The 17,898-nt window shown below is 61.9% G+C and overlaps 1 protein-coding gene across 5 annotated transcripts in view; it reads left to right on the top strand.

The window, feature by feature from the left end:
* Positions 1–17,898, top strand: part of AATK (apoptosis associated tyrosine kinase) — a 34,560-nt gene that overhangs the window by 4,952 nt on the left and 11,710 nt on the right. For 2 of the 5 annotated variants that reach the window (XR_013992040.1, XM_081029634.1), the window contains exons 2-3: positions 12,606–12,739; positions 15,801–15,948. Coding sequence is in view for 4 of the 5 variants with exons in the window: in XM_081029634.1 (XP_080885760.1) it covers positions 12,606–12,739; positions 15,801–15,948 (282 nt within the window). In the remaining variant the exon portion in view is untranslated. Of the gene's footprint in view, positions 1–7,942; positions 8,130–12,605; positions 12,740–15,800; positions 15,949–17,898 lie in introns of all 5 variants that reach the window. The other 3 variants (XM_081029637.1, XM_081029636.1, XM_081029635.1) reach the window with 2 other exon arrangements.

Genomic DNA, 17,898 nt, shown 5'->3' with positions numbered 1-17,898 from the left:
CCATCTCCCCTCCCAGTGACGGGCCCTGAAACACTGGTCCCGCTGTCACCCAGTCATGGAGCTTACCTGGGGGCGAGCCGCACCTGGCTCCTCCACCTGCACTCACCTGCCTGGGCTGTGTACCCATCCTCCACCCCAGGCTCCTCCCTGCACCCCACCTTCCCCACCTCCAGGGGCTTCTGCGTGGAACAGCGCCTCCAAATTCATGCCGGCCTGGAGCTTCAGAATGGGACCGTGTTTGGAAATAGGGTCTTTGTAGGTGCGGTCCATGAAGATGAGGTCACATTGCAGCAAGGTGGCCCTAAGTCTCAAGGCCGGGGTCCTTGTGAGACAAAGCAGAGGGAGACAGGAGAGAGGACGAGAGGCTCGTACAGTGGAGGCCGAGGTTAGTGTGGTGGGGCCACAGCCCAGGGACACCTGGGGTCCCCAGCTGCTGGACGAGGAAGGCCCTTTCCCTAGAGCCCTCGGAGGGAGCACGGCGCTGAGTTGGGCTGTCCAGCTGTCCAGCCTCCCAGCGGCGAGACACTCCGCGTCTGTTGTCAAGTCCCCCAGTTTGCCACGCGTTTTTTCAGCTAGCCGCAGGCTGCTCCTCCAGGGCGCTCTGAGTCCAGACGGCCTAGTGTGGGGCCCGGCCTGCCTCCCTCCTTCATGGTGGCCCCGTGTCCTCTGTGTAAATGATACCCACCTGGAGGTGTCTTTGGAAGGAAGCAAAGTGACGTGTGTGCAAGTGGCCTCAGGACAAGCGAGTGCACTGGACGAGATGTGAGGGGAGAGCCGCTGCAGCCGGGGCAGCGTGCCCTTGTGCGGGTACCTCGGCCCTCGCTCTGGCCACAGCCTGCCTCTCACAGGGGAACCAGCGCCAGCAGCACTGGCTGCCTGGCTTCCCCTCACCGGCAGAGGAAATGAGGGCAGGGGACGGAGGCTGGAGCCAGTCCCTGGCAGCCTGTCTGGGCCATCGCAGTGGGCGGTGTCCCTTCCGACTCCCTTCCTCCCTCTGGCAGGGCTGGAGCAGGGCAGGGGCTGGTGCCCCAGAGTGGGGGTGGGGGGGTCACTCTGGGGTTAGACCAGCAGTCGGAGCCACGAGGAAGCAGCCGCCCAGAGCCGGGTACTTGGGGGTTTCTGGGAGGACGTGGGCTGCTCTCCCCCACCAACCCTGAGGCGGCCGGGCTTGTCGTCACGAGGCCCCAGCCCCTGCTCTGGTCATGCCAGAGGAAGTGGCAGGACGGGACTGGGCAGGGCCAGTGCACTGGGCAGTTCTGAGCAGTCTGGGGGCTGCCTGTCCCAGGATGCGTGAGGTGAGGCAGCAGGATAACCCACAGGTGACCGCTCACCGTGAGGTGTGGCCGGCCTGGCCTTGCTTAACCCTGGTGAGGGGGTGGGGTCCCCTCCTCCTCCTGAGGGAGAGCAGTGCAGCTCCCACCCACCCACCGGCCTGGGCACCCAGCATCGGGCAGCCCCGACCAGCTGGCCTCGGGCTGGCTGGGGCTACAACCTGCTTCTCTGTGTGAGCCCAGCCAAGACCAGGGGGCCTGGGTCCGAGACCCGGGCTCTGCTGAGGTCAGCCCTGCACCAAGGCCGGCGTGGAGGACGGTGGGAGACAGGCAGCCGCACGGGCCTGAGGAGGCCGCCCTGAGTTCTCGCAGGGATTGGGGAGCCCTGGGGAGGGTCCCGCATGCCTGCATGCTCTGCTCCCGCCAGCTCGAAACTCCTAGTGATTCTTAGCAAGGGCCCTGCAGATTCTGCCGCTGATCTGCTGGGACGACCAGGCAGCATCAGGGCCCAGCCAGGGGCCCAGGGCAGGTGGTCACTTGTCCTGGATGCGGTGACTTTGTAAGGACGGTTTCTCACCTGCGTTTGCCACCTGTGGTCCAGCCAGAGGGCTGGGCTCTGCCGGCTGTGAGCCCCGGCTTCCGCGCATGCAGAGAAAGGAGGACCCGCCTGTCGTAGGGAGCAGCACAGGCGCGGGATCACGCAGAGGTGTGTCGGGCTGCTTCTGCTCAGCCTCACCGCCCAGGTTGCCCAGGTGCCCGTGTGTCGGGTACCGTGCTCATCTCGCTGGCACTGCTCCTTGTGGGTGCCAGTGTGGTCCCTCCCTGCCTCCCTCTCTAACAGCTCCATTGCGCTGTAACTCACACACCGTGGGGTTCATCCATTGAAAGCGTATTGGTCAGTGTTTTTTACTGTATTCACAGTCGTACAACCACCTCCACAGTCAATTTCACGACATTTTTACCCCCCAGTAAAAGCTCCGTGGTCACTAGCATCACTGCCCGTTCCCGCCGCCCCAGCCCTGGCACCATGCGTCCACTCCTGTCCCAGAGGGCGGCCTCCACTGGGTACTGCTTCTCAGTGCAGCGTGCAGGTCTCCCACGTGTCTCTCTTGACACGCTGTGCCGGGCCTCTGCTGTGGGCGCACGCGGAGTGGGAGAGGCCTGGCTCCTAGGCACCTTGGGGAGTGGCTGCCTGGGGCTGTGCACTGGCATGCCCCCTCCCCAGTGCTTGGTCCGCCTGCCCCTTTGCGCCATTCTGTGGAGCATGGCGTGGCCTTGCCTTTACCCGGGTAATAGGCCATCTGGAGTCCTCTCCTGTGAATGCCCGTTCACATCTTTCCCTCGTTGGTTTGTGGGTGTCATTCGGGTGTTCTGGAACCAAGCCCGGGTTTTCACTTCCCAGTGCTCTCATCCGTCCTGTGTGTGTCAGTGCAGGTTATGCAGGTGCCGACGTGCACCTTCCCTGATGCCAGGCTCAGTGGCCTCACGCTGGTAGCTTGAGACGGGCCACCGTGGGAGAACTTGCACCAAGGAGCCGGGCAACACCACACGCTGGCCTTTCCCCGTCCCCTCTCCCTCACTCTCCTCTTCGCAGAGCCTCTTGTTAAGCATTTACCAGCCCACCACGGAGTAAGCCGTCTCATTTACCCTGGAGGCCACCTGAAATCTTTGCGGCAGGAGGCAGGCGTCCCCAGAGACTGTTTCTGTCCCCTGGGGATGACTGGCCTGGAGGAATGATCCAGCTCGGACCCCAGGCTGGCACTCAGGCGTCTGGGGCCACTGGGCCTTGGAGGGAGCTGTCCTGGCCCCTCAGTGGGGCCTTCTCTGGGTGGTTCCTTCTGCCAAGCCCGGGGGCACATGCCTACCCATGGCTGAGGTGAACCTGGCCTGGGTACTGTACCTCCTGCCCCCTTCCCCAGCGGCCTCCTCCCCCGCTCTGCCCCTCCTGGAATCCAGACAGAAACTCAGAGGCAGTTTGCCAGTTTCCCCCACCCCGGCCCCCCCACCCAGCACCCTGCAGATGGTGCCCAGTTGGAGGTGTGAAGAGGTTCTAGAGGTTCTGGAATGGGGTGCAGTTTCCCTACACAAATGTCTGTCAGGCCCTGTCACCTGCCGGGGGTGGAGCCTGGGCAGTTGCAGAGGTGGGGTCTGAGGCAGGGAGGGTGGACCTCGGTTTCCCTGCCTGGCTGTGGTCAGGGCCAGAGGAGAGCTTGGGGAGGTGTCAGCTGGAACTGGAGGCCATCCGTGATGGCCCCCAACGCAGTCCAGTTCTTGGCGTGGGGGAGCGTCCTGCAGAGGCAGCCTTCGTCCTGGGAGGCCGGTGGGGTGGTGGTGTGTGTGTACACACACGTGTGGGCACGTGCACTCAGCCACGCTCCCACCAGGGCTCTGGAGCCTCGCACACAGACCGCTAGGCCTGAGGTCCCCACACCTGTCCTGTCATTTCTCCACCTGCCCTCAGAGATTTGTGGGGGAAGTGAGGAGACAGACGGCTGGGCCTGGTTTGGCCCTGGAGACAGCCACCTGACCACACAGGTGCCGTGACCCAGCTTCGTCTGCACTGGCAGAGGGCCGCCATGTCCCTGTTGGGGAGTTCTGTTCCTCCCGGAGAAACTTCCATGCCAGGCCCTTGAGAAAGCCTTTGCCAAGAAACTCTGCCCCCAGCACTGGACCTGCCCTGCCAATGGCTCATGGGGTCTGGGTGCCCCTCCTGCTCACCCCCCTGCCTCCTGAATCCTTCCTCCTGCTTTAGCTGGGGGCTCAGGGTGGGGTGTCGGAGACAGAGGCGGCTGCCCCGGCTTCTCCTGCCGCCCCGGGCCTGCACGCCACAGCCCTTGGCGCTTGACTCAGCGAAACGCCCGCTGGGTTGCACAGTTCCTTCCTGCACGAGACCCTGTTTGCATCAGCCTTGGGCATGGGGGGCAGGGGGACTGTGCCAGGACGTCCTCACAGGCCCGGCGGAGGCCCCGCCCCAGTCCTGCTGGTGGCCCCCTGAACGTGAGCCCCCAGGGCTGTGCTCAGGACGGCTGGGGCACCGGAAGTACCGGCGCTCACTGCCTGGGCAGGGGTGGGGGCCTCTCGGACATCCTGGCTGCTCTCACTGGAACCGCAGGCCCGTAGGGGCAGGGCTGGGTGCTCCGTGTCCTCAGGGGGGTGGCATGCTGCCATGGGAGTTGGTGCGAGCCACAGGAGCCGCGTCCTAGAGGCCGTGCAGCCAGGAGGGAAGGTGACAGCCTTAGGGGCCTCAGAGCCCACGACCAGACCTGCCTGGACCAGGTGTGTTATGAGGTGGGGGAGCACGGGGTGGGTGCCCAGAACAACAGAGGTGGCATTTTTAGCTGTGCTCGGAGCAGGTGACCAGGGTGTGTGCCATGGGTGGGCGGGCGCTGACCCCATGGGGGCATTTGAAGTAGCTCAGCCTTGTTGGGGGGGTCTGAGAATACCCCTCCTGCATGGGGGCAGGTTGGACAAGTTGGGCCAGGACGGGACTGGGCCCTGGCAGTGTGGGCACCAGGTGTGTCGGGGAGTGGCACGCACACGGGGTCCTGGCCTGTGTGTGGTCATGAACAGGAGAGAGGCCGTTGTCCACCTGACCTCTGGCCATAGGAAAGAGTGTCCGGTGAATTTCAAGGGCCAGATGGGCATGGCAGGGAGTCTGGACAGGCCGGAGTGTGTCACCTTCGTCCTCCAGCTCCGCCTGGCTTCCGGTGTGATGACTGGTGGGGGTGTCCGGGGACGACCCCACTCCAGCCTCAGCACCCACAGCACCAGGCAGAGGTGCTGCTGGACGGGTGAACTCCCCATGGTATGAGCAGCAGAGGGCGTGTTGGTGGTTCCCCAGGACTGTGGTCTGTTGTGGACGTGTCCTCTGTTCCAAGAGCATTTGGGCAGCTCCCGAGAGCCAGGTGAGGAATGAGGCTGTGGGCACCTGGTGGCAGAAAGAAAGGGGCTCTGTGGAGAGAGCAGGGAGCCAGCGGGGGAACAGTGAGGGCGTGTGCAGGTGGGGGATGGACTCGGCCTTGACGGGGCGTCTCACTACTCAAAACCTTGTCTTACACGGAAGTAAAATTCACGTAGCTTCAGAGTGGGCCATGCAGTGAGGCTTAGTGGCTCACAGCTTTGTGCCCCACTTCTCTAGTTCCAGAACTGGCTCGCCGCCCCATGAAGACGCGCTGTGCCTCTAGCAGTCACTCCCCACCCCCGCCCCGTGCCTGCCGGCGTCCCCGTGCATCAATCTGCCAGTCCTGGAAAATGCATGTCCGGGCATCACGCAGTGTCACACTGAGGAGCCGTGGGCTTTCCCCATGCTCTCCACCAGCGGTGTCAGGCTTCTCGTGTCTCCCCATCCACTGTGAAATATCATAGTGGGTCAGATTGCTCACTTATTCTTCCAAGTAGCTCCAGACTAGGCAGCAGAGTGTGGCCCTCCAAGTAAACTGGGGAAACTGAGGCACTGGGCATTGAGGCTGCAGGGGGCTGACTGGCCCTGCCCTCCCTCCCTGGCAGTGGCTCCTGAATGCCATGAGTCTCGGGCCCCTGGGGTGGGGTTTGGGATGGGGCCCTGTCGAGGGAACGGTAAGAGTGCAGGCACAGTGGGGCAATAGCCAGCAGTGGGCAGGGGAGCGGCGTGGAGGGCTCGATGGGTGTTGGAGGGTGGCGTTTTAGAAGATGTCTCTGGTCCTAGGCAAGGAATGGCCTGGATGCCACAGACACCGGGAGTTTGGGCAGGGTCCAGGCATGCGGTGGAGTCTGTGACCTGGGCAGGGCTGGGTATAGGGAGAGGAAGAGGACTCCAGGAGCCGTTGTGGTTTCCGACCTGGGGAGGGAGTGGCCAGGGTCTGGGGAGCAGTTTGTTGTGTGGGGGTGGGGACTGCATGCCTAGTTTGGTTTGAGATGCTCGAGGATACCCCATGAAAGGGCCTGGGCTGGGTGGCCCTCAGCGTCTGGCGCTCCAGAAGAAGTGCTGGGGGCCAGGGAAGGAGCCGGCGGGTGAGGTCAGGAAGGGGGTAGGGGCCGAGCCTGGGGGAGGAGGGTCCAGCCCAGGACAGCGAGGGGGCTGCTGAGAAGGAACAGGGTGTGGCTGGGCCACTCCAAGGCCCAGGACGAGGCTCCAGTCCTTTCTGCATGCTGGTCACTCGAGGTGGCAAGAACTGGAGTCCTCCAGGGTTTGTCCACTGACCTTAGGACAGAGCCAGAATCGTTGCCCCTTCTCTTGTGTGATTAAGGCCACTTCTGCCTTCCATCTCTGTGTCCCCATCACTTCCCTGGGGAGACCTTGCTGACCTCTGGCCAGGTGGCGCCCCTGCGTGGGGTATGAGTGGGAGTTGGGGGCTGACAGAGACCCAGCAGCCATCCCCGGGCTCCGTGATGTGAGTGCAGGATCTGGGCTTTGTTCTGTACGCAGTGAGGTCAGTGGGTCTTTAAAGATGGGAGTGATGGGAGCGGGTGTGGGTGATAATTAAGTGAAATTACACACATCTGATTCTAGCCATATTGCGTGCTTGTTGTCGGCCTGTGGGAAGTGCAGACAGCTAGGAAGGTAGAACAACCCGGAATTCCACCAACCAAGACCACGCTGTTCACACTCTGTGTACTTCCAGTTTTGTGTTTTGTTTTTTTACATAGTTGTCATTAGGATTTATAAACAATTCTACATCGTGCCTCTTGTTTTCAGCTTTATCCAGGTAAAATTGAAATTACTAAACCGTGCAATTTGATGGGTTTTGATATGTCTGTCTGTAGATGATAGATAGATAGTTAGATAGATAGATAGATAGATAGATAGATGATTGATAGATAGATAGATAGATATCTCATATCTGTTGGGAGGCCCCCTGAAGCCTGGAGCCCCTCATGAAATCACACACGTCTGCATCACGCCCAGACGTGTGCTGGGTATCCCGCTCCTTTTAATTAGCATGTCAATGTTTCCTCATTTATTTAAAACAGCTTCTTACACTTTTTGTGGCTTCTTTTGCAGATGGACCCTTGTTTTTATTTAACCCTTCTTTTGTTGTTGGGTCTTTAGGCTGTTTTTACTCTTACAAACACGGCTGCAGTGAACACCTGTGTGGATGGTGCGGTGTCTGTGGGTTAGTGTACACGTCCCGTCTTTTATTTTGTTTTGGATCCATGTGTCCGCCAGGCCACTCGTATTTACATTCCTAGATGAGGAGTTACTTGGCCAGAGATGGCGGGTGTCCAAGGTGCGTGCATGCAGCTCCAAGTCACTTTCCAGAGGCAGCCTGGCGTGCGCCCCTTGCACCCTGGGCTGGCTTCCCCTAGAACCCGACACTGGCTTTCAATTCGCGTTTCTCTGAGTATGGGCTGCATGTTTTCTTGTGGGTCAGATGGATCCTATTTCCTCATTGGTGGGCCGACTTTGCTTAGGTTCCTTGTACGTTTGTTTTGGGGTCTTAATGTATTTTTTCACTTTTGGCTGATTGTGTGCCCGCAACACAGTAATGACACCTGTGACATATTTTCTATGAATCGTTTATCCTGGTTTGTTGTTTGCCTTTAATTTGGAGGTTTTGTTGAACGTACATTTTTATGTAGCCAGACCCATCTCTCTTTTGTGATTCCTTCCATTGCTTTCAGTTGAAAACTCCTTCTCCGTTAAGAAACCTGGTCTTTACCTGTTTCCTAAGATGCCCACATTTGACTTACAGAGGTCAATCTGAAGTTCCTCCGGTGTGTAGGCTGAAGCCGGCTCCTTTCCCAGCCGGGCTCCCTAATGGCGGATCTCCCACCCCGGCCAGGCCTGGCTCCCCACTGACGACTCAGCTCCTGCTGCTGGTCCACCTCTGCTGCTGGTTTCAATCATCGTCGCTCAGTGATGAGTTAATAGCTAGAAAGGCGAGTGCCCTCTCTCTGCTGACTTTGGGGCTCCATCCACCGTAGGCTCGCAGGACTGGGTGACAGGTGGCTGGAGAAGGGATAAGGGAGTTGGGGTGACCCGAGTCATGTGACAGCCCAGACACCACTCACCTGACCTTCACCCCACCCTTTGGGAGAAATAAGTCCCTTTCTCCTGTTATAAGAAGCCCTGTGGCCTCGGGCTCTGTCCTGAGCTGTGCCCTCGCCGTCCTCACAGCCCCCACCCCCAGGAGGCAGGTGTGATTGGCCCTCATGGTGACGCGGAGGGCCCAGGGCACGGACACTGAAGGATCTGTGCAGGGTGCTGAGTCCATCCCCTTGGGGAAGCACCCCTCCTGTGACACCGATAGGGCCAGGACCCCCAAACAAGAGCCCCTTGATTAAGGGCCCTTGAGTCCGGGATCCCCCACACTACCTCAGGACCTGCCTTCCACTCTGTGTCCCCCCAGGAACCCGCAGGCCCGGGCCTGCAGTGCGCCCTCCCCCTCCAGCCTAAACCAGCGTCACCCCTTCCCCTTCACATCTGTCCACTGACACCGTGGCCACAGCCAAAGGTGTGGCCCAGGCCTCACCCTGACACTGGCCCCCACTGCTGCCCCTGGCTCACTCCCCTCCCCCAGCGGGATTAGGCCTAGTCCTGGAGAAGCTTCCGGAGAGGGCCTGTCACACAGCCTCCAGTGGATATTGCCATGCATGTGGGGGCAGGGCACTTCCCAGAGCCAGCACCCGCAGGTTTTCCATGGGGCTGTGGGGTGTCCATGAGGCAAGGAGGGGCCGGGGACATGGACTGTAGCCCTCCGGGGCTGGAAAGAGGGTCCCCAGGCCCCTCTCTCCTCTGGGCCCTCCGTCCCACTTGCAGGTCCCTGAGGTGGGCTGGGGGGCAGCAGAGAAGGTGCGGAGAGGGGGTCCTGAAGGGTGCATCAAACTTGAAAATAAATCTCAAGAGGAAGGAAAGGGGGGCCACTGCTGTCAGGGAGGCTGCAGTTTCCCCCCAGAACCCTGGCCCGGGACCCTGCCTTCCACATCCCCCTCGAGGGGTGGCGCCCTGGTTCCCCCTGTGCTCTCCGACACCCACACTCCCTGCCTCTGGCTGCAGTGTTGCCACCCTGCCCCAGTTCTGCCCACAGAGCAGGCAGTGGGCAGTGGGGAGGGTGGGTCCAGGGCAAGGGGCTGCTCTGTCTGAGCCCCAGCTTCCTTATCCTGGCCCTTTAGGTGTAGACAGTCAGGCTGTGTGTCCGCAAGGTGACCCTCGCTGTGGGTGCTGCCTAAGGGGGAGGGACAGCAGGCAATGAGCCCCATGTCAGGGAGGGGTGCGTGCAACCACAGACCCAGAAACCTAGCCTGTGGGGCCGAGCAGGGGATGGGGGGTTGGAGATCCCAGCTGCCACCCACCCCCTCCAGCGGGGCCACCAATGCCAGCAGCCCCTGTGCAGCTCAGATGGAGGGAGCTGAAGGGGCCTCAATGGAAGGGGGGCCTGCCGCCTGCACACTGGCAGGTGAGGACTACGGCCCTAGAGGCCCTGGAAGGCGGGCCCAAACTTCCCAGAGAGGGAGGTGTGAGCTGAAGGAGTGCAAGCTACACCCAAGAAGGGGGCATGAATGGCAGGACCCACACAGACTCCCCTCTGTCACTGGGAGCTGATCCCGAGGGCATAAGCAGGGCCGTGCCCTGGGGAGTCTCCAGGGGGCTGTGGGGGCAGCAAGCAGGGAGTCAGGGGCAGGCCGGGTTGGGCCCAGACCCTGCCCACCAGCCCTGTCAACGTCTGGGTGTGATTGTAGCTTCCCCGGGCCTGTTTTCTTACCTGTAAGGTGGGCATGAGGATCCCTCCCGAGCAGGCTTGTTGTGGGGACTGTCACGGGGTGCGTGTGTGTGTGCTTGCAGGCCATGCTGCACAGCAGGCATCTTAGTGCCCAGGGCCCTGGCCCTGTCAGACCGCACTCTGTCTTAGGAGCAGGTGTCTGTCCACAGGGGCACAGAGAAGGGCTCCGGGAGTGCAGAGCAGAAGGTGCCTTCCGCTGAGGGCATGGGGAGGCCCTGCCCCTGCCTCGTGGGCAGGCTCCCAGGGTCTGGGCTCCCCTCCCCCAGTGCTGGGCGCTAGGGCCTGCTGTGGTTGCTGCTGATCCAGGCACCGGTGAGCTCCAGAAGCTGACCTGCTTTGTAGCTCTGGAAGTTCAGGCCCTTCTCTGAACCCCATCCCTGCAGACCCACCTGCAGGGACGTGGACATTGGGTGACGGGAGGCCCACTCAGGGCTCTGTCTGCCACCCTCCTTTGCTGCTGAGTCTAGCACGTCGCGCCCTGTGACCACAGCCTGCTGGGGGTCAGGAGGGGACCCACGGGAGGGCCACACCCAGGACCAGCACTGTCAAGGAGGCTGAAGGTGGAGGTTGACGGTGGAGGCTGAGGGCAGGAGCTGAGTGAGGCTGCCCGCTGAGGCAATCCTGCCCTCAGCAGCCTGCACAGTCCGGGGAGGGGGCCAAGGGATGGGCTGTGGTGCCTGCTGTCTTCTTCAAGGACCCGGTGGGCCAGGAGCCCGGCCCCAGGAGGGTTCATTTGCTCAGTTTGTCCCACGCAGGAAGGGCCTGGGAATGTTGGGCCAGCGGAGAGGAAGTTAGTACCCATGGGTCACCATGGCAACGGCACATCCTGGGGGTGCTGGGAGCTGGGGAGCAAGCCCACTGGGCAGGCACTCATCGTCGTGTGCTGTTTGGGTGAGAGCATGGGACGGGGGCTTACAAGGTGGGTGGGGACGTGTTTCCATATGTACATATGCACACACACCGAAAACCATGCTTGTGGAGGCCCCTGGGAGGGCACCTGCTTGTGGCCCTGCAGGATTGGGGAACATGGTCTGTGGTGTGCAGTCACCCTGTGCACAGTTTCCCTCCAGGTGCTGGCTGAGCTGGTTTTCCCTGCAATGGTGACCTTGCCCTCCTAGCCCCCAGCCCTGCCTGGCCCTTGCTCCACGGACCTGAGTGTGGCTGTGGGGAATGGGCTCGGAGACCTAAGCAGGGAGTCCGGGTCTTGCTCACTGTTTCCAGACCCTCGGGCTCACACCACCTCCAGGCAGGCCTCCCAGGTGCCCTTGAGCAGGCAGCCCTGGCTTGCCATGTGGGTGCTGCAGGCCCCGGAGTAGAAGCACATCAATCAGTCTTCAGTTGTGCTGATGCAGGCAGGCCCGTGACCCTGCTTCATGGGGGAACAGGCCAATGGGGACAGGCATGGAAGCTGCCTCAGTGGCCAATTAGGATCCAGTGAGGCTCTGCTGAGACGGGCTCTGACCTGAACCGAGGGACTGGTGATGGCAGGTGTGCTGTGTCTGGTGACGGGGTTTGGGGGGTCAGCTGTCACAAGCTGAGTGGTTGGGGGTACACAATGGGCAGAGTTGCTGGGGGCCAGGCAGCTCCTCCACAGACAAAACCCATGGGGAAGGGGTGTGATGGGACAGGAGGGGCTGGACTGGAGGCCGGCACTGGAGCTGCCAGCCCAGCTGCCCCTCCTCTGTCTAGGGGATGCCATGCTGGCCCCATCACACCATCCTATGGGCAGCAGATGGGCCGAGCTTCCCGAAAGCCTTGGCTCAGCCGGGGAGTGGGGGCAGCTCGGAGCCCGAATGTGGGGGCCGTGTCATGCTGTCCCAGGTATCTCAGTTTCCCCATCTAGTGACGGTGAGCCATGTGAACCAGGTACTGCAGAAAGGAAGGCCACCGTGTCCCCAGGACAGACACCACGGTGCCCTGGGTGGCCCATTCAGTAAGGGGCGACTTGGAAATGCCAGGCCGTGTGCAAGAGCTCTCTGCTGCCTAGCCAACACAGCACCACCTTCTTGGGACAGCAGGGTCCCTGTGCCTCAGAGGCTGGACAGGACTTACATCTCACAGCTCTGACCCCTAGCTGCCCAGAGCCTGGCATGTGGCGAGAGGATAGCGGCCAGCTATGCAACCTTTCCCACTTAGCGGGGCCGAGTTTCCCACTTAGCTTGGGCTCCTTTACCAGAGCCATCCCCAGAGTTTTGGCAATGATGACAGCCCCTGGGACAGGCTCCAGAAGGGTGAGGCGGGGAGACCAGAGTGTGAGAGAGACGTGGAAGGGGGGTCCACTGCAGCCCTAAGAGCCTGACCTCACGTAGGGGTGTCAGTGAACCCCCACAATGGGGACGTGGCAGGCTCCAGCCGCTTTGTCAAGCCCCTGTCCCCCAGGTGAGGCCAGAGCGGCACCCAGTGGCTGGCCCAGGAACTGCAGGCTCAGGCCACTGCTGCCACACCCTGCGTCCCCCTGCACTGGGCCTCCAGGTGGGGTCTCAGAGCAAGGATGGAGGTGCTGAGGCTAGACCACGAGTCGTGGACTGGGGAGCCTGGGGCAGGGATCTGGCTGGTCCCCGAGCGCACTTGGGGGTGCTGGGTGCAGTTGTGGGCCCCTTCAGAGGCTGCCGGTGACTGCTCTCTCCTTTGGCAGACGGCGCCCCACTCAGTGAGCTCTCCTGGTCATCTTCCCTGGCCGTGGTGGCGGTGTCCTTCTCAGGTCTCTTCACTGTCATCGCCCTCATGCTGGCCTGCCTGTGCTGCAAGAAGGGCGGCATCGGGTTCAAGGTGAGGCCGGGGCCCCAGGGGGCCAGAGCTTTCCTCGCCTGGGCCACCTGGGGACCATGTAGACCTGGACTGGGACCCCACAGCCCCTCCTCTGGGGCTGCCGACAGGAGAGCCTGGGCCCTCAGGGACCCTGGCCCATTCCCTCCCCTGTTTTGGGACCTCTCTGTGGGGTCATGGCCTTATGCTATTATATCCCAGCTCAGAGTCAGGCTCCATGGGCTGTGCACAGCTTGGGCCCTCAGAACAGTGAGGATGGGCCTTGCAAGGGGCCACAGGGCTCCTGAGCTGGTGTGGGAGCGGCCTCGCCTGCTAGAGCCCCTGACTGGGTGCCTGACCAGCAGGGCCATGCACTCGCATGCTGCCCTGGGAGGCCGTCTCCCTGACCTGCAGGCGCTCAGGCGGCTGGGCCAGGCGACACTGGTGTTTCCTGGAGGACCCTGGGCCAGAGCTGTGAGGATTTGGGGGGCAGGGGTGGGAGCCCAGGGCTGGTGCTGTGGGCCATTGTATAAGTCAGCTCCTCCTTGTTTGGAGGTGGGGGAGAAGGGGAGATGGTTTCTGGCACCAAGACCACCTGACCAGCTGATATCACCTGGCTTTGGCCCCGAGGAGGAAGGATTTTGTGTGGCACAGACATTAGGGCCACCGTGGACAGTAGACGCAATCGTTGCCACATATGGGGCTTCAGCTGACTGCCCACCCCCACCAGAGCCACCCTCTGTAGGGCGAAGGTCCCAGCAGTTGTCCTGGGCTGCATGCTGGGGCTGAGTCCTTCCTAAGGGCAGCGGCTGAGGAGCGCCCCTTGGGGTGCTGGTCCCTTATCTTACAAGCCCCCACATCCAGCAGCAGATCTGAGCAGGGAGGACCAAGTGGAAAAGCTGGGAGCTGAAAACCCCAACCAGAGGCCCAGCCAACCGGTGTGGGCCGAGTTCCTGCTGACTTAGCTGGCTTGTGGTCAGTCCCCCGCCCACGGGCCAGCCCCTGGGCTGGAGGTCAGATTCCCGGGCCTGGCGAGGTCGGGAGGGGGATGGTCTGGTGGCAGCACAGCAACCCTGTTGGTCCCCATGCTACGTGGCCTAGATAGACCCTAGCCATTTTAGAGGAATGTCACTGCACCATGTCACCTCACAGAGAGGGCCCGGGGGAGCTGGCACCTACCTGGTGAGGGTGATGAACATGGCATCTGCTTCTTATAAAACCCACATTGGACGGCTCAGCCATTCTCCCAGAATCCTCTGGGGGGGCTGGCCCCCAGTCATCTGGGGAAACTAGGTGCCTAAGCAGCAGGGCCATGCACTGGCAGCCTGCCCTGGGAGGCCGTCTCCTTGACCTGAAGACACTGGGGGAGGGGGGCTGGGCCAGGCAACACTGGCATTTCCTGGAGGACCCTGGGCCAGAGCTGCGAGGTTTTGGGGGGCAGGGGTAGGGGCAGGGCCCAGGGGTGGGGCTTGTGGGCCATTGTATAAGTCAGCTCCTCCTTGTTTGCTGTGAGAACAAGGCCCAAACAAGGACTAGCCACAGCCCCTCCTACCCGCGCCCTCCTCAACTCCTGGGGACCATGGTGCTGGAACATTCCAGCAGCAGTGCTCCTCGGGGGCAAGCCTGCCTGCACACTGGGCTGCCCCACCTGGAACTGTGCCGGGGGAAGGGGCTAGGCAGTAATGCTTACACTGTCCTTCCTGATTGCCCGCTGTGCTGGCACAATCCGGTGGGCCTCCAGGTGGTACCTTCAGGTAATGGGCTCGGGTCAGGGCCAGACCCCGACCCCATGGGGGTGGGTGGGCATCTGTGCCCTCTGCAGAGGCTCACACAGCTGGGGTTCCAGGGCCCTGGGGTGGTTCTGACAGCCCAGGGCCCCAACAGTGGCCTCACGGGGCCTGGGGAGGGGGAGTTGCCGTAGGCACCAGCCCCTGTCCCCAGTGGTTCTGTCCTCTCTGGGTACAGACTAGGACCAGCACAGGACCATAGGGACACAGCACAGGGCTCCCATCCCCCTCTTGCAGCTGAGAACATCAAGGAGAAAGGAGGGTCCCCAGGTCACACAGCGCCGCCAGGAAGGCGACGAACCGAGCCTCCTGGCTCCCAGGCCTGCGCCTGTCCACACAGGCTATGGGCTTCAGTTTCCCCACACGGGCAGTGGGGTGGTCAGGTCAGAGGCTTTCGGATGAGTGCCATTGTTGCCTCAGGCAATGGTTTTATATTAGTCCCAGGATTTCTCCAGATTCGGCTTTCCCCAGGATTGCGCTTTGGACCTAGGGGGTGGGTCTTTCCCAGACAGACAGGTGTGGCCACCCACCAGGTGAGGCCCAGCCCAGGGCTGCCCTGTGCCAGGCTCTTAAGGCCCTGGGAATGGACTCTGGCCTGCCGGGCTCAAGGTCCAGGGGCGGCTGCTGGCAGATGGCTGTGGTAGGTGGCAAGGTGCCGGGCCTGCGGGTGGGCTGCCCGCTCTGGACACGCAGCAATACTTCTTGTCGGGGAGGGGAAGTTGCTTGTCCCTGGGGCAAGTGGGACCATGGGCAGGGGTCACGGTGGGGGGTGGCTGAGAGGAGTTGGGGCTGAGTGGATGGGCTGGGGCAGCTGGCCTCAGCCTCTTGGTCTCTCCAGCCCTACCCAGTCCTCTGCCAGTGCTGCCCACCTTACCTGAGCTTGGGAGGGGTGGGTGGGGGTGAGCTGATGTCTGAAGGGAGAGGTGCTGCTACCTGCTGCTACCCTGGGGCTTATGGCCTACCCTTGAGACTCTGCCTTTGGGAAGAACACCCCCCCCAAAAAAAATGCTGACACAAAACAAACACCAGCCCTCCTGTGGAGCTGGTGTCCTGAGGACCAAGGACCTAGGAGTGGGTCTATTCTCTGCCCTTAGGAGAGAGGAGATGGGTGAGGGGGCAGCTAGCAGGGCTGCCAACTGAGGGGGTGGGGGCTCGACCCTGGGAAGAAAGGGGCCTTTCAGAGCCTGGCCTGCCTCTGGGTCACCCCCCTCCCCGCCCCGCCCTGCCTTGTCCCCTGCCCCTCCCCATCTCTGGGCGCTGCAGCTCACCGTGTTGCTCATGGCGCCCGTCTGTCCTAGGAGTTTGAGAATGCTGAAGGGGAAGAGTACCCAGCTGGCTTCTCGGCCCAGGGCTCCCCAGCGGCCACCGCGCAGAACGGGCCCGACGTGTACGTCCTGCCGCTCACCGAGGTCTCCCTGCCCATGGCCAAGCAGCCCGGGCGTTCAGGTGTGTGAGTCCCTGGGGGCCCCGGTGGCGGGTGGCGGGTGTGGCTCGGGGCTCAGCGGCCAGTGCTCCCGGGGAAAGAGGGTGAGGTGCTGCTCTGTGCCCTTTTTCTGCTGGGACCTGGGGTGCTGTGAGCAGGCTTGGGGGCAGCCCTCCGCCTCTACGTCCCCGCCCTGGGCTGCTGTGCAAAAGGGCGGTGATGGACACCGCGGCAGGATTGCCCCCTGTGGTCCTGGGATGGGCCACCCGTGTGCTGGAAGGAGGGGCTCCTCTGCTGTTCTCGGGATGCCTGAGCCCGGACTCCCCCTGTGGCTCTGGCTGGCCACTCAGGGACGTCACTCCATTATGCCCAGTAGGCAGGGCCCACCCACTTGGGGATGAGGGGCTCTTTGGGGCTCCCTCTCTGGGTGGCCTGTGAACGGACCTTTCATTCAGGCCCCGGGAGTGGGGTCAAGTGTAGGCAGGGTCCTCTGTCCGTGGCTTTCTGGCCATGTCTCCCATTCGTCCCCCTGCCTGGGACTCCCCCACCAAGCTCACCACCCACGTGGCAGATGCCCCAGCCCCGGCCCACCCTGCCTCCTGACTTTGAGAAGTTACAGGTCCATGGCCAAGCTGGCCTTTCAACCCACAGCTGCTTGATGCCAATGCTGTAGGAGCCCCAAGTTGTGTCTGGAGCCTGGGGGAAGGACCCTGCCCTCAGGCCGCCTCCCTAAAAACTCCTCGGCAAAGCCTGTGCCACCCCCAGCTCCTCCAGGAGAACTGAAGATGGGGTGTCAGGTCCTGCAGGGGCTCTGCTGCCACCAAGGCCTGTTATTGAAGCGATAAGCATGCCACCCCACCTGCTTCTGTTCCAGGTCGGGCAGGGCCTGACCAGTGCTGCCCACCCCAGGTGCTGCCCACCCCAGGTGCTGCCCACCCCAGGTGCTGCCCACCCCAGCGCCCAGCCTTCCTCATGGGCTGGGGGCCCCAGAGTAGATGTAGGGGGCCATTGGCCCCGAGCCCCAGGGCTCAGGACTCCAGTTGTCACCACTCTCCAACCCCCTGCCAGCGTCGCCATACCACCAGTTAGAAAAGAATCAGGGCTGGGGTTCAAAGGCATGTGCACATGTGTGGGCTGGCTCAAACACACACCCCATAACACCCTGAAGGCAGGGAGCCTGCTGTAGGGCCCCTGACCACCTGGAGGAACGTGGGGGTGTCTCAACCTGTACTGACACTGCTGGACACTGGGAGCTGGGAGGAGCCAGGGGACACTGTCTCCAGGCCTGGGCCTGGCACATCCCAGGGAGCATGTAGATGGGATCCCAAAGAATCTTTGAGACCCATGTTTTATGCCAGGCTCAGTTTACAGATAGAAATGCCTGGGGGCTCACCTGGGCTGGTGAGCTTCCCACAGACACCTCTGCTTTCTAACCCAACACTGCAACTGGCCAGCCCTGTGGTGACTGCAAGACCCCCCTCAACAAGAATCATCAGGAAACTGAAAAGATGCAGGTTTATGACTCCCAGGACCTGGAAATGTCACAGCACACCTGGGTCACGCGGTGGGATCACGGGCAGAGAGACAGTGCATAGGCCAGGGGTGCTGCTTTTATTGGGGTCCAGGGTGGGGGCTCGCTCTTTAATGGTGAATTTAAAACAGAGGAGCTGGAATTTAAAGTGCAGAAAGGGAGGGGGGAACCCAAGTGGCCCAAAAGGTCAGTGATTAAAATCAACCAAGATTTCCAGAGCAAAGGGGCTTCGGTGGGGGAGGGGTGGGCTCTCTGGTCGTGGGGCTGCCTGCCTGTTTATTTGAGACACCCACCTTTGAAGTGTACACCTCTATAATCACAGCTTAAGTCAGGTACTTGCATTAGAAACCACCCCCCCCCCAAGAAATGGGGCTTACGTGACAACCAGCTTTTCCCACCCCTGGGGGACTGCCCCCAGGCGCAAAGGGACAGGGATCCAGGA

This window comes from Rhinolophus hipposideros, assembly GCF_964194185.1.
Source record: "Rhinolophus hipposideros genome assembly, chromosome: 20".
Classification (NCBI taxonomy): domain Eukaryota; kingdom Metazoa; phylum Chordata; class Mammalia; order Chiroptera; family Rhinolophidae; genus Rhinolophus; species Rhinolophus hipposideros.
Note: the sequence above shows the minus strand (reverse complement) of the source record. Positions and strands in the feature narration are given on the sequence as shown.